Below are 13,465 nucleotides of genomic sequence, written 5' to 3'. Positions count from 1 at the left end.
TGTTCAGGCTTGATGCAATCGTGGATACTTTTTTCCAGCAGCTTCGGAAAATCTTTCCTTCTTAGTGTTGGATCTTCATTGTTAGCCACTCTTTCCAGCCTCCACTCGTGTTGAGTCTTCTTCCAGCCACCTTTCAGTTGCTTGAAGACACCAATGTCCATTGGTTTGAGAACATGGGTGGAGTTGGGCAGCAGTGCAACGCACACAATTCCATTAGCTGCACAGAATTTACTTGTATGAAGTGTCAGATGGGAACAGTGGCCATCGATGAACAGAACAACTGGCAACGGAATTTTGTGCTCTATTAGCCACGGGTGGAATATGTTGGAGATGAACTCGTAGAAAATCTCCCCATTTATCCAGCCACTGGGAGATTTTCCAACGGCCCAATCGTCAGGTGTTGCAATGACAAGGTCTTGAGGAAGTCTTTCATATTTAAAAACCAACAAGGGAGGACATAAAGCTCCTGCAGCATTTCCTGTTATCATGACAGACAGGCATTCTTTTTCATGTGTTCACCTGCTGGTAGATACTCTTGTCACCCTTTTGTGCCAAAACTTTGTTTCCTTTAGGGTTCAAAAAGAATGCCGTTTCATCAGAATTGATTATTCTGCTGGGGTCCAACATCACTGCCTGTAAATCATGCTCTGTGATGTAATCTCCAACCTCTTTTAACCAAGACTTGACGTGATCAGCAGTAATACTAGCTCGACTAGCAGTCAAATTCTGTGGGATTCGCAAAGACAGAGTTGGATGCCTATTCAAAAAAGATAGGTACCATTTAACTCCAGGGCGACCATCTTTGAAAGGAACTTCTCGTTTCAGTTCTTTCACAATTAGCTGAACACTGTTTAGCAGATCATCCTTCATTACAGGAAAGCCTGATTTAGCAGCAGAAACAATCCACTCAACAAGAATGTCCTCTTCCTCTGGTGTAAGCCAGGAATCTGGACCCATTCTCCTTGCAACTGGGCTTATCCCCGAGATTTTGTTATGTAGAGTAATTCGTGGTACTCCATGGTTCGTAGCTGCTTTCTTGATGCTCAGACCATTCTGCACATCTTTTATAGCAGCTTCCATTGCTGCATGTTCATATCGCAGGATGGACCGTTTTGACATTGTGGCCTAAAGCAAAGAAACAAGTAGAATTTTTAATATCTGCATTTTATTATTCAATACAAATTTGAAATTGTTGTATATAATACATCTACACACCAAGCAGTATGTGTTAGATGTAATTATGGGAGACCTTTAGAAAAATAGATACATAAATTTTTATGTTGTCAAAATACAATTATATAAATATTTACCAAAGGTGGACACACAAAAAAACCAGTGGTGGACATCTGTGTCATCTATTGGTAATGTTACGAATTTTAAACTGGAAGTCATAGCAATTTGTCAATGTTACATAAATATAACTTTCAAGTGAAGTTGCACATATGTTTTAAATTTAAAATTAAATTCACCAGTAGTGGACAGTTGTGTCCACTATATGGAAATGAGAGGTTATGCATGCCAGTAGTTGACACCCCTCATAACAGGGCCATTTTTAAAAGTATTTTATCATACAAACATATATTACATGCCACAGAATATCTACATTACTATAAACACAAGACATCTTACCTACATAATCTAATACTTAGTAAAACGTATCTAACAGCACTTACCTCCTTATCACTTTTGACAACAAATGGCGAGATTTCTGGACTTCTACTACCGCCACTCAGAATTGGCGCGATTATAAAGTAAACATGGGGTGCTTTCGGAAAACAATCATATCGGTTTTGTCATAAAAGTCGACTTGTAACTATCAATTTTTTAGGTACGCGATATATTGACCCAACTTATTTTTTTTGTTCAAAGTCAAAAGTGTTCATTACTGGGTGGGGTGTCCATCACCGGTGTGTTTACCTTAATTTTTTGAAAGTACGACTTTTTGAAATATTTTATCAGTATCGTGAAGTAGAATACAGTCCCAACCGGTCTAGTTTATTTTACGATAGGTACCAATATTTATTCCTTATAATGCACCACTTTTTCTGCAACTTTAATTTTTCAGTAGGTACTATGAATGAAGCCGTTATATTTCATGATACTGCCATACGTTTTAACTACTACAGAAATTATTTCTTTGATAATGTAGCATTAATATCACAAAATAGACCAGAGTTTATTTGGGGGGGGGGGGGGGGGAGAATTATAGTCTAGTTTACGATACCAAAAAAATATAACATTCAAAAGATTAAATAGTGAAATATTGGTAGTGTTTTTTTTTTGTTATTGTACCCCACCCAAAAACCCCATATTGCCACGCTTGTCCCGTAAGAATGTAGGGGTGGTAATAACGTATGCGAAGCCTTTTTGGTGTCTTCATTAGTACTCTTACGGAATCAGGATATAGACTACTCCCACTGCCTTCTTCCCATTCAACCTTCTAACCTTTGTTATTATTTTCCATTCCTATTTTAAGTTCCCCGCCTATCTGTACTTTCTGGTTGTTCTTATTTTGCTCCATTCAATACTTAATCATCTATAAAAACAGGGTGGTACTGCTCCCAAGGTTTGATCCTGTCCTAGTTAAACCAAAAGCATGGGCTTTGTGAATGAATGAAATATGCATGTATGCATTAAAAAAGTATCATACAGTTAATAACAGAAAATGTAAAATTAGATAACTATAAAATTATACACATGCCACCAGCAGGAAAAATTTGTGAACAAATAAGTCATGAGGCAAGTAATTATTAAGTACCTATGAAAATGCATACTAATGTTACTTAAAATAAGTATACCCAACAGCGTTCCAATAACTCGATGGGCATCAGCATTCCTTCTCTCGTACGCATCAACAATTTGAAATAACACGACTGGATGAACCTTAACCACAACATTCAACGCCATTTTTGCTACGCTAGAAGAAAGTAGAGAGTTGAATCGAATGTGTTAAAAGTTGCTTATATTTTGTAAACAAGCAATGCTACCAGTCAAAACATTCTAAGTAAAGGATTTAGAAATAAGTGCTTAAGCTACAAAATGGGAAAAGTTGTTTTTCCTACATTTTAAATTTCTCTAACATCAAAATTGTTTCAACCATAATTTTTACTAAAAAATTTAATTTATAGTTAAATTTATAATAGGACTGGCAACACTGGTTGTGGTTAACTTGTCCAATAATGGTTCTTGTTCCGTCCGCCATGTCCTATAACGTTGATTTCTATTTTATCTGCAATGCAGGCTTTGGTTATGAAACGTGGAGGGCGTTGAAATTAGATAAAACTTAATTTTTTACGTCTGTAAGGTGGGTATAAATATGAAAAACGACATGTCCATTAGATTTTAGAGATATTCCTAACTTCAATGTTTTGGTGTCGGGATCAAAACAATGCCTAATGAGAGTGCATTTGATACGTTTACGCGAAATAGTTTTCACGCCAATTAATTTACTATTGAGGAATGTATTTGATTTTTAAACGAGGTTCTAATCTATTTCATTGAAAGTAAATGTTGCTTACACACGCTGTAGGTGGAGTGTGATCTATAATGCTTCAAATCTTACTGAATGTACCGAAAATGAAGGATTTTATGCTTATTATAATACTTACTTCTTAGCTATTAATAACCACATTTATTTTCTAGGCTATGATGCTGTGCGTAATTTAATTTCGGAAAAATGCTTTCGTTTTTAGACCCATGCATGGAGCTGGAATATTCAACAGTATCTTCTGATGTCTCAACAACAGATTCAGAGTCATCCCAGGAGTCTACTCAATTAGAGGATATCAGTGTCGAAGGCTTGAATATACAACTACCTCAGGATCTGTGTGAAAATAAAGAAGTTTTTAAGCAATTTTTTTCATATAGTAGCTGGCAAGAAAGTTTCACAGAGGAACAGAAGCAACATCTCAAGGTACTTAGCGATCAAATGCATTAGTGATTAAAAGGTATTGTGCTGGGTTATAAACCTAGCAAGAGTTCGACACACCACGCAGCAAAGGCAAGAAAATTTTGGGGTTTAGAGCTCAATACCATAACAATATCGATGACATAATTACCACCTCTACAAGCCCAGGTTATGGACGAGGAGTATTCAAGTGCTTTTTTTGTACCAATTACGTTTATTTAATTAACTATTGGGTATGGTCTTCTATACTACAGCCCTACCTTTATTGTATAGAACACAATACCGAAGATGAATTTACCATAGTATTGTATTGTATACTATAATGCAGCTTAATTTAGTATATTTTGGGGGTACCAATTTTTTCAATTAAATTTTTCGTTTTCAAATTGATTTTAATATCCAGGATGCTGTAAAGTATACTAATTACCTATAGCCCTACCTATTGTAGTAAACACATTACAAATTTCAGGATAAGTGTTTCATTGGCATTCTGATTGAATAAGAAGCATATTTTTAGATTTCATACTGTAATTTATATATATACTAGCGGACCCAACAGACGTTGTATTGTTCAAACATTTTAAATTTGAAAATTTACAGGAAATTTCCCTGAATATAATCGCAGCACCATCTGCCAGGTTGAACTGAAATAAAAATAAAATATTTTTGAATATTCGATAACGCGACCACAGCGCTTCCGACCGGATCCTATGTAAAACATCGAACGTTCAACAACAACATTAATTTAGTTAATTAATTACAAATATTATTTATCGGCTTGAATTGTGAATCTAAACAATTTTTTAAATCCACCTGAACACACACTTTAAAGTGGACCCGACAGACGGTGTCCTGTTCAAACGTTGTAAATCCAAAAATCATAATTTAAAAAAAACTCTACTATAAATTAAAAAATACATAACTTCAGTTTTAAATATACTTTAAACTATAATTACTATAAGTAATTTAAATTATAATTTATTTTACTAACTTATATTCATCAATACGTCATAAGTTGCATAGAATAAAATGAGAACTAACAATTTAAATTTGGAGGTTAAGTTGATTGGTATTGAATTCACATGTATACATAATTAAAATCACGAAATATCATGTAAAATACTCACTTCAATACTGCACCTCACAAATTTGCACCTATATTTTTAATTACACTTTAAAATGTTATTTCAATAAATAATAATATAATAATCTCAATAACCAATTCTATTTTAATTTTAATGTAATAACAACAATTCATAAAATCCATCCAAAGATTAACAACAACACATAAATAAATACACAACACACACATATATATATACTGTAAACCTAAACCATTCAAAGATCAACAACAATTTATAAATAAAAAATTAATTAAATAAAAATTTTCCAGTGGACCAAATTGTGAATCTAAACCATCCTCGAATCCCCGTGAACTCACACAAAAAATTTCATCAAAATCGGTCCAGCCGTCTAGGAGGAGTTCAGTGACATACACACGCACACAAGAAATATATATATATATACTAGATAATGCCCGGCATGCGTTGCAATGCCTCAATCAATTTTTTTTGTAATTTTTTAAACGTATACTAAGCATCTCTCTTCATCTCTCTAATTCTCTATCTCTCTATGTATATCTCTATAACTCTCTCTATCTTTCTATTTATATCTCTATCTCTCTATATATCTTTCTTGCGGACCCGACAGATATTGTCCTGCCCAAATGTACTTTTTGTGAGATATGGATATGGCGGTAAGTATTTCTACGCTGGACATTTTTTATCTTCTCATTATACATACCCCTACTCTTGGGCACGCCACTGCCGTTACCAAAAACCTTTCCCATGGTTACGCAGAAGGCAACAACAATGCAAAAGCCCGTTGCCATGGAGGCTAATTATCAACAATGCTTAGTTTTTTTGCTTTTAAAGCGTGTATTTTTAGTTTTTCTTAACTCAGAATGGAGATAAAATATCCAATTGTGAATCTAAACCATCCTCGAATCCCCGTGAACTCACACACAAAATTTCATCAAAATCGCGTACAGACAGACAGAAAAAGTACTGTTTTATTATAGTAAGATAGATAGATTATTCTTACATGTTCGCATCCATGCAGTATATGAAAAATCAGCATGCATAGCCCCACACCTATAACTATACGTATCTGCTGCCCCCGACTTTTTCCGCATGGAATTTTGTATTATCTTGCACCATTTAGAAATTTAAACATTATAACATAACAGTTGATACAGTTGTAGTAGTTTTCTTATGTTCACAAATGATAATTTTTCTCACCTCTATTTCAGTCTTTGCAATAAAAATATGTTACTACCTAAATTTTGAGTAAATATGTTTCTACTTTCAAATGTAATGACGGGAAGACACTTCATAAAATGTCTTTGTAAACCACATTTACTGTTTATTTCCGTCTTGAGCTAGAATGTAAAGATTGTCTGCATTACTGACCCGCGAGCAAGCTACATACATTTCAGAGAGAGAGAGAGTGAGAGAAAGACACCTATTGAATGTCTATCCAACTAATTTTTTTATGAGAGCATATTTTCATTAAATAAATCATGAAATCATTCAACGATAAAAGCTGTTTATTTAATTAAGCGGACGGGTTCGCTCCAAGGATAAAATTGACGCGGCGAGACCTCGTGGACATAGAGAAATGACACACACTCACTATTTGTGTGGCTATGAAACATGATTTTTTTCTGCAATTTAAATTGTAATATACAAAAAGGGTATTGAAAATTGAAACAAATATGGCGACACTATAAACTGTCAGGATCTTTATTTTTTTCTTACTCTCTACTTAGTTCCTTACAATAGCAAAACTTAATGGCTTCTAATAATGCGTTGCAATTTTTGCTTTTAAAGCGTGTTTTTTTAGTTTTTATTAACTCAGAATCGAGATAAAATACCCAATTGTGAATCTAAACCATCCTCACTATTTGTGTGGCTATGAAACATGATTTTTTTTCTGCAATTTAAATTGTAATATACAAAAAGGGTATTAAAAATTGAAACAAATATGGCGACGCTATAAACTGTCAGGATCTTTATTTTTTTCTTACTCTCTACTTAGTTCCTTACAATAGCAAAACTTAATGGCTTATAATAATGCGTTGCAATTTTTGCTTTTAAAGCGTGTTTTTTTTTTTTTTAGGTTTTCTTAACTCAGAATCGAGATAAAATATCCAATTGTGAATCTAAACCATCCTCGAATCCCCGTGAACTCACACACAAAATTTCATCAAAATCGGTCCAGCCGTCTAGGAGGAGTTCAGTGACGTACACACGCACACAAGAAATATATATATAAAGATAAAGATATATATATATATATATATATATATATATATATATATGTGTGTGTGTGTGTGTGTGTGTGTGTGTGTGTGTGTGTGTGTGTGTGTGTGTGTGTGTGATTTTGATATGTATGACGTTGATAAACTCTGACACAGTTTGACCAATCGCCATGATAGTTGGCACATCAAAGTGTTTTTTTCATGGAGAAGGTTTTTATGCTATCCATATTCTTGCAACTTGCCGCTAGATGGTGCTGCAGCACACAGCACATCAACTTCTAAACCGTTCAACAGATTGCTGTGAAAATTGGTATACATAAATATTTGAACACTGAGAATATTTTTGTGATGTCCATTTTACTATAACTCATCACTAGATGGTGCTCCAGCACATCAACTTTTAAACCATTCAACTGATTTGCCATGGGTGAACAGAAAATCGCAGGTAATACACATACAAACAGCAATTGTGTGTCATTTCTCTATCTCCACCACATTGTCATATAGCGCTATCCATTTTGCTTTACCTAACTCAGACAATAAATCACCCTGTGTTCAGCTCGGACAATGCAGAGTACTGCAGCTAGAATTATATATTATCACTGTTATAAATTTGTTATAAAATTGTCAGTTTTTTTTTGTTCTAACATACAACAAGAAATTGTTCTCACACATTCACTGATACAAATTCATATGATGATTAAGTTAATGTGATAGAGAAATTAATAACAACACTTACATTTTAAAATTTTTCGTTATGACTGATCAGTGTCAAGCGAAGTTTCCTTAATTGCATATTCCTCACTTTTTTTCTTTTCTTTTTTTTATGTACTCAGATACTTGCAATACAATCTTACGCTCTCTCCCTCGTAGCCTACCAATGTAATTTTATTTAGTGAGGTACTTTCCATAGTTTACATTTATGTAATTCATATAAAGGCAGAAAATAAAATCACATGTGAATAAATAACCTGTTAAAATTTCTAACTGTAACAAGTCACCAGACGCTTCACATCGCTTATTTGTGAGACATTGCACTAACTACTCGGCTGGTATTCAGAAATGTGTGTGAAAGGAAATAGCTGAACCAAGGAAGCCTTTATCTTTTTACTTGCTTGCAGGACAGAACCCCACTCCTCCAGACTCACAGCTGTGTTTCATCTTAGACAGCAGTTTGGAATCGAGCCTCTATTACAGCACACCTTTGCACTGGTACAACAAATCTTCACAGCTATGGAATTGAAAACTTAAAGAGCAATTGAGATGGTTTTGCTTTTAAAAACTAATTCCATTCATTGTGAGCATCCTTCATGCTTTTGACCTCAATCTAACTTTAATAGCAAAAATGTTTGCCGCTAATCAACGTTTTTATGTCAGTTTCGGAGAAAACATGGTACTTTTTTGTCTTGATTTATTCGGTGGCATCCTAAAGAATAAATTTACTAACAAAAAAATTTGATTTCAGTACACATGTGGGTTTATTTATTTATTTATTATTTTATGATGCATTTTGGAATATTTCAAATAATTCCCAGTGAGGAAGTTACTTTTTTATTTTTTCAGCCCCTTAATATGCCATTAAGTATGCAAAATATATATCGCTGGATGCATAGTTTGATGCTATTGAATCAATATACAAGAACGCTTTGTCAAAAAACTACAATTTTAAATTCACACGATATTTGACAGCAGCACACACAGAAACAAGGACAACGCTAATGACAGTCAGTATGTGTCCAAGGGAGGGAAAGCACCCATTTACTTCCACACTGCATTCTAAGAATGGGATGTTATATGGATACCAATGATATATTTTCCAGAGTATCTTATTTTATACTAGAAATGGTTTAGTATATTTGGTGAAAAGTATATTCTGTACTCTAATGCAATGTCCTCCTTAAAAATACAGTGTGCAAAACAAGCATGTTAATCTTCCCTGCCCAAAACGTCCTATTTCCACGCTTGTACAGTAAAAGTGTAATGGTCGTAATTACTCCAGTCCCACCTTGATGACTTCATCAATATCTCCACCATACCGCGATGTAAACATATTATTATCTTTTTTATTAGCGTTCCTACCCTTACAAAATTTCACTTGGTTTTTATCATTTCAACAATTGCAAAACATTAGGAAAATGAGCCTTTGTACATTACCTTATAAAATGTATGATTCACCTATAACTAAGGAAAATAAATTTGTCATGTAACATCGCAAATAAAACTCGCACAACAAACCTCTCACCTAACAGCAAATAAATGCACATATAACCCTACTACAATCACAAACATTTAAAAACCATAAATCGTCTTACCTTACTTGGCTTTATGGTAATAATCATTTATTGTCAATATTACTATTGTATATATATATTTAATTCTGAATCATATGATAGTATTGCAAATGATATCACAAACACTGTAATTATGGTACATAATCTTGAGGATAAAATCATTAAGAATACAAAACTTGTAAGAAAAATTGCCACAGATTACTTAATTCACTTCGACTTATGGTATTACAATAAAAGTCTGAATATATACATTTAGGTACAGAAACTACTGTTTATTCCACAGTAGATATACAAGTAATACTCTTTCAGAGCTAGTGAAGCCCTTACCAATGCTCTTTAATGAATCTAGTAATTTATGTCAAGCCATTTATTTAAACCAATGTCAATCATAAGTTAAGTAGTGTGCTTATCACGCCTAGTAGGTTTTTAGATGTTTTGTGGTAAATGAGAGATTTACCAACTCTTTTTGACCTAGGTTCATTTGCTCCTAACTCTTACAACTCTTAGGAATGAAAAGAGATAGTGAGTAAAACAAAACTACATACTTAATCTGGCAGCCTCTTAAGAGCGGTCTCCTTTTGGCTCTAGTCAGCTAATCAGGGAGGCCATTGGCTTCTGTATCAGCCAGTCGTGTATAGCCTCATCTCATTAGCTGTTTAGATCATTAAGAAACTACGTGTAGTTTGACTTCTCTACATTTCACAAATTTAACCTACCAGGTATTCTGATATTCAGAGATGCAGAACAAATTTCAATTTAGACTAGGTTATGGAAGAATTTGTTGTTACTGTATTTTCATCTTAAGTTGTAAACAAGCTTTCATAATGAAATTTAATTCATTTTAAAGGTTTTAATAAAAAATTTAATATGGTCTAACACAAGTTATTAAAAAAGAGAATGTAATTACAAAAATCTGAACTTCTTTTTAGAATTGAACTGTACTTATAAAAATCCCTATTACGTGAGTCCAGTATTAATTTACCTTATAAGTATTCTGAAAGCCACAACATGGTATGAGATGGATCACTAGGAAAAAATATTTAGTGTTTAGCGTGTTTCTCTGAAAACACCTTTTTGATCAGCCTCTTTACGTTTAACGTTAAACAATAAAAAAAACATTATTTATTAATTATCAGACAACTACCAGAAAAATGAGATTTAACTGCACACTTTAAAACCAACTATCCAGTATGTCCACAGTTATGTTTGGTCCTCAAGGTTTTCAAAACTATGCCAAAAAATGTTACTTTAGTTGTAAAATCATTAAAATATAAAATTGCTCTCAGTTGACAGTGACTGATGTAGGTCCAATAGAAATCTAAAAGGACATAGTTGCAAGATTTGTGTGCAACTGTTGTGAATGCCAGTTCTGTCCATAATTACAAGATTTTGAATGTCAGTTCTGTCCACAGTTGCATGAATCATTGGATACTAATGATATGGATAGGATAATTTACAAACTATTTGGACTCCGTTTATCATAGATTGCTGTACCTGGTTACAAAATCATCAGAGAAGATTCTTGATATTTGTGATTTTGCTGAAAACTAAATGTGTACCTTTTTTGATCAGAATATAATGTTCAAAAATATCCTTGGACCTTCCCACAAGTGGTTTAACCTTGGTGCAGGGTTCCCAACGATAGGGAAAACAGGGAAAATTCAGGGAAATTGAAATGGGTTAAAAACACAGGGAAAACTCAGGGAAATTTGTTGTGCGGCAATCACAGTGTGTGTATATATTTATATATTGATTAATACATGTATCACAAGCACATTTTTTATTAAAAACAAAATTGGAAAGTTGGGGTGCGGGTCGTACATGTAAATCAAAGTAATAGATAAGCCACGAGTCCCGGGAAAGTTTGGTTCACCATACAGCTGTCACGTGCCGAATTTCATGGTAGCCGGCCCCGGACCGTGCCGAGCTGCGCCAAGCCAGTTGTAGAAAACGGCGGCACCGTAGTTCGTATACGTTTGGCCGTTTGTGTCATAACTTTGAAGTATCCAGTATGCTGGAAACTTTTTGAAGATTGTTTAGTGAACATATTTTCATTTATTTAGATGTATTTTTTCAAAAGTGCTGCAGCTGTGGTGGTGTTTTTGTATCACTGTAATTTGTGTTGTTGGTAGTATTATGGTATCATGACGAGATTTTTGCCTATCAAACACAACAAAAACACCGCTAAAATAGTTACACATTGTGTTATTCTGAGTCAAGAGTTCTACAGAAGCAGTTAAATATATTTGAAATTTTTTAGTCAATTGTGAGAAGTGTTTTTTTTCCCAGAAGAAATCAACGGCGGTCCTCTTATTATTTTCTCATTAGAAATATAGGTTACATTCACGGGTGTGTGCTAGCTCAGTTTCCTTAATTGTGCAATGAAAACACGGTGAAACTTGTGAGACTAAGCGATTCAGTATCAAATGTGTTTTGCTACTCTACATTAGGCCTAGGCCTATTCTTGATAGTCTGAGTGGATAATTGTGTGACATTCACAATGTCTAAATTCAATCCTGCTTGGCTAGATGGATCACTGTTTCCTGACTGGAAAAAGTGGCTACGTCGTGTTGAGGGTGATGAAAATAGTGCAAAGTGTATTTTGTGTAAAAAGGTATTTTCTTTGAGTAGTATGGGTAGGCAGTCTGTGAAGAGCCATCAAGAAGGGAAATTTCAAAAATAGTTGGTTACTGCAAGCAGTATTTCTGCATCTATGTCAGCATACTTAACAAAGCCTTTAAATCACCAAGAAACGAAGGGATCAATTATTTCAAGAGTTTCCACAGCACCAAATTCTGAATTAGCATCCAGCACACCAGCATCCTGTTCATTGTTAACTGGATCATCATCATCATTCAGTGCTCTGAAAGAGGCATCTTCAGGCATGGTAAATAAAATACATTTTCAGGGAGACAGTAATGTCAGAAAGGCAGAAATATTGTGGGCATTACATGTTGTTATGAAAAAAGACAGTTTTAATAGCCAACAAGGAATAAGCAATTTGTTTGCTAAAATGTTTCCATATAGTTCCATTGCACAAGAAATGTAGCTTAGTAGTACCAAGACTGCATACTTAGTTACTTGCCCCATATTTTTTCCACAAACTTACAGATGAAATCAGATCCACAAAATACATTGTTGCATGCTTTGATGAATCCTTCAATAGGGTATTAAAGGTACAACAAATGGACATAGCTTTACGTATATGGGACGTCAACAAAAATCAAGTAATGACCAGGTACTGGAATTCTTCATTTTTAGGCCATTCTACAGCTGATGATCTCTTAAAAGGGTTTCAACAGGAACTAAAGGATGTGGAACTATCCAAAATTATACAAGTATCCATGGATGGGCCGAATGTCAATTGGTTGTTCATGAAAAAATTGAATACAAAAACTAAGGTGTGCGAAGAAGATCCAGATATATTAGACCTGGGATCTTGTGGTCTCCATGTTGTTCATGGTGCCTTTCAAATGGGTTTTAGAAAGACCGGGTGGGATGTTGTTCAATTTTTAAGGGCCATATATTCTGTGTTCAAAGACTCACCTGCTCGACGATCAGACTTCAGACAAGTTACAAGTTGCAGTGTTCTTCTGATCAAATTTTGTGATTTGTTGGTGGTTGGAAAATGTCCCAGTGTGTGAGAGAGCAATACAAATTTTTCCTCACTTGAAAAAATTTTTTAAGACCAGTAAATTACCTGCTACATATTTTGTTGAGAAAGTGAAGGATTGTTTGAGGGATCCTTTGTTGCTAGCTAAGCTGAGTTTTTTTTCCTGACAATGGCTTCTTCACTTGAACCATTTTTAAAGAAGTTCCAAACATTAAAACCAATGTCACCATTTCTGCATAAGGAATTGGAGGACTTGCTAAGAGAGTTGCTGGGACGTTTCATTAAGATGGAAATTTTGAAAGCCAAGATAACTGCATATCAGCTTATTAGTA

General features: G+C 34.2%; 2 protein-coding genes across 6 annotated transcripts in view; one reads left to right on the top strand and one right to left on the bottom strand.

Moving 5' to 3' along the window:
- Positions 1 to 3,006, bottom strand: part of LOC134531552 (eukaryotic translation initiation factor 3 subunit F) — a 45,198-nt gene extending 42,192 nt beyond the window's left edge. The window contains exon 1 of the mRNA XM_063367248.1: positions 2,799 to 3,006. Within this exon, the coding sequence (XP_063223318.1) occupies positions 2,799 to 2,907 (109 nt within the window). The 5' untranslated portion in view covers positions 2,908 to 3,006. The remainder of the gene's footprint in view (positions 1 to 2,798) is intronic.
- A 165-nt stretch (positions 3,007 to 3,171) lies between these two features.
- LOC134531551 (nuclear factor related to kappa-B-binding protein) overlaps positions 3,172 to 13,465 on the top strand; it is a 239,079-nt gene continuing 228,785 nt past the window's right edge. For 4 of the 5 annotated variants that reach the window (XM_063367245.1, XM_063367247.1, XM_063367244.1 and 1 more), the window contains exons 1-2: positions 3,176 to 3,304; positions 3,693 to 3,913. In XM_063367245.1, the coding sequence (XP_063223315.1) occupies positions 3,701 to 3,913 (213 nt within the window). In that variant the 5' untranslated portion in view covers positions 3,176 to 3,304; positions 3,693 to 3,700. Of the gene's footprint in view, positions 3,305 to 3,692; positions 3,914 to 13,465 lie in introns of all 5 variants that reach the window. The other variant, XM_063367243.1, reaches the window with a different exon arrangement.

Source organism: Bacillus rossius, chromosome 5 (assembly GCF_032445375.1).
Source record: "Bacillus rossius redtenbacheri isolate Brsri chromosome 5, Brsri_v3, whole genome shotgun sequence".
NCBI lineage: Eukaryota > Metazoa > Arthropoda > Insecta > Phasmatodea > Bacillidae > Bacillus > Bacillus rossius.
This window is presented reverse-complemented; position numbering and strand designations above follow the sequence as displayed.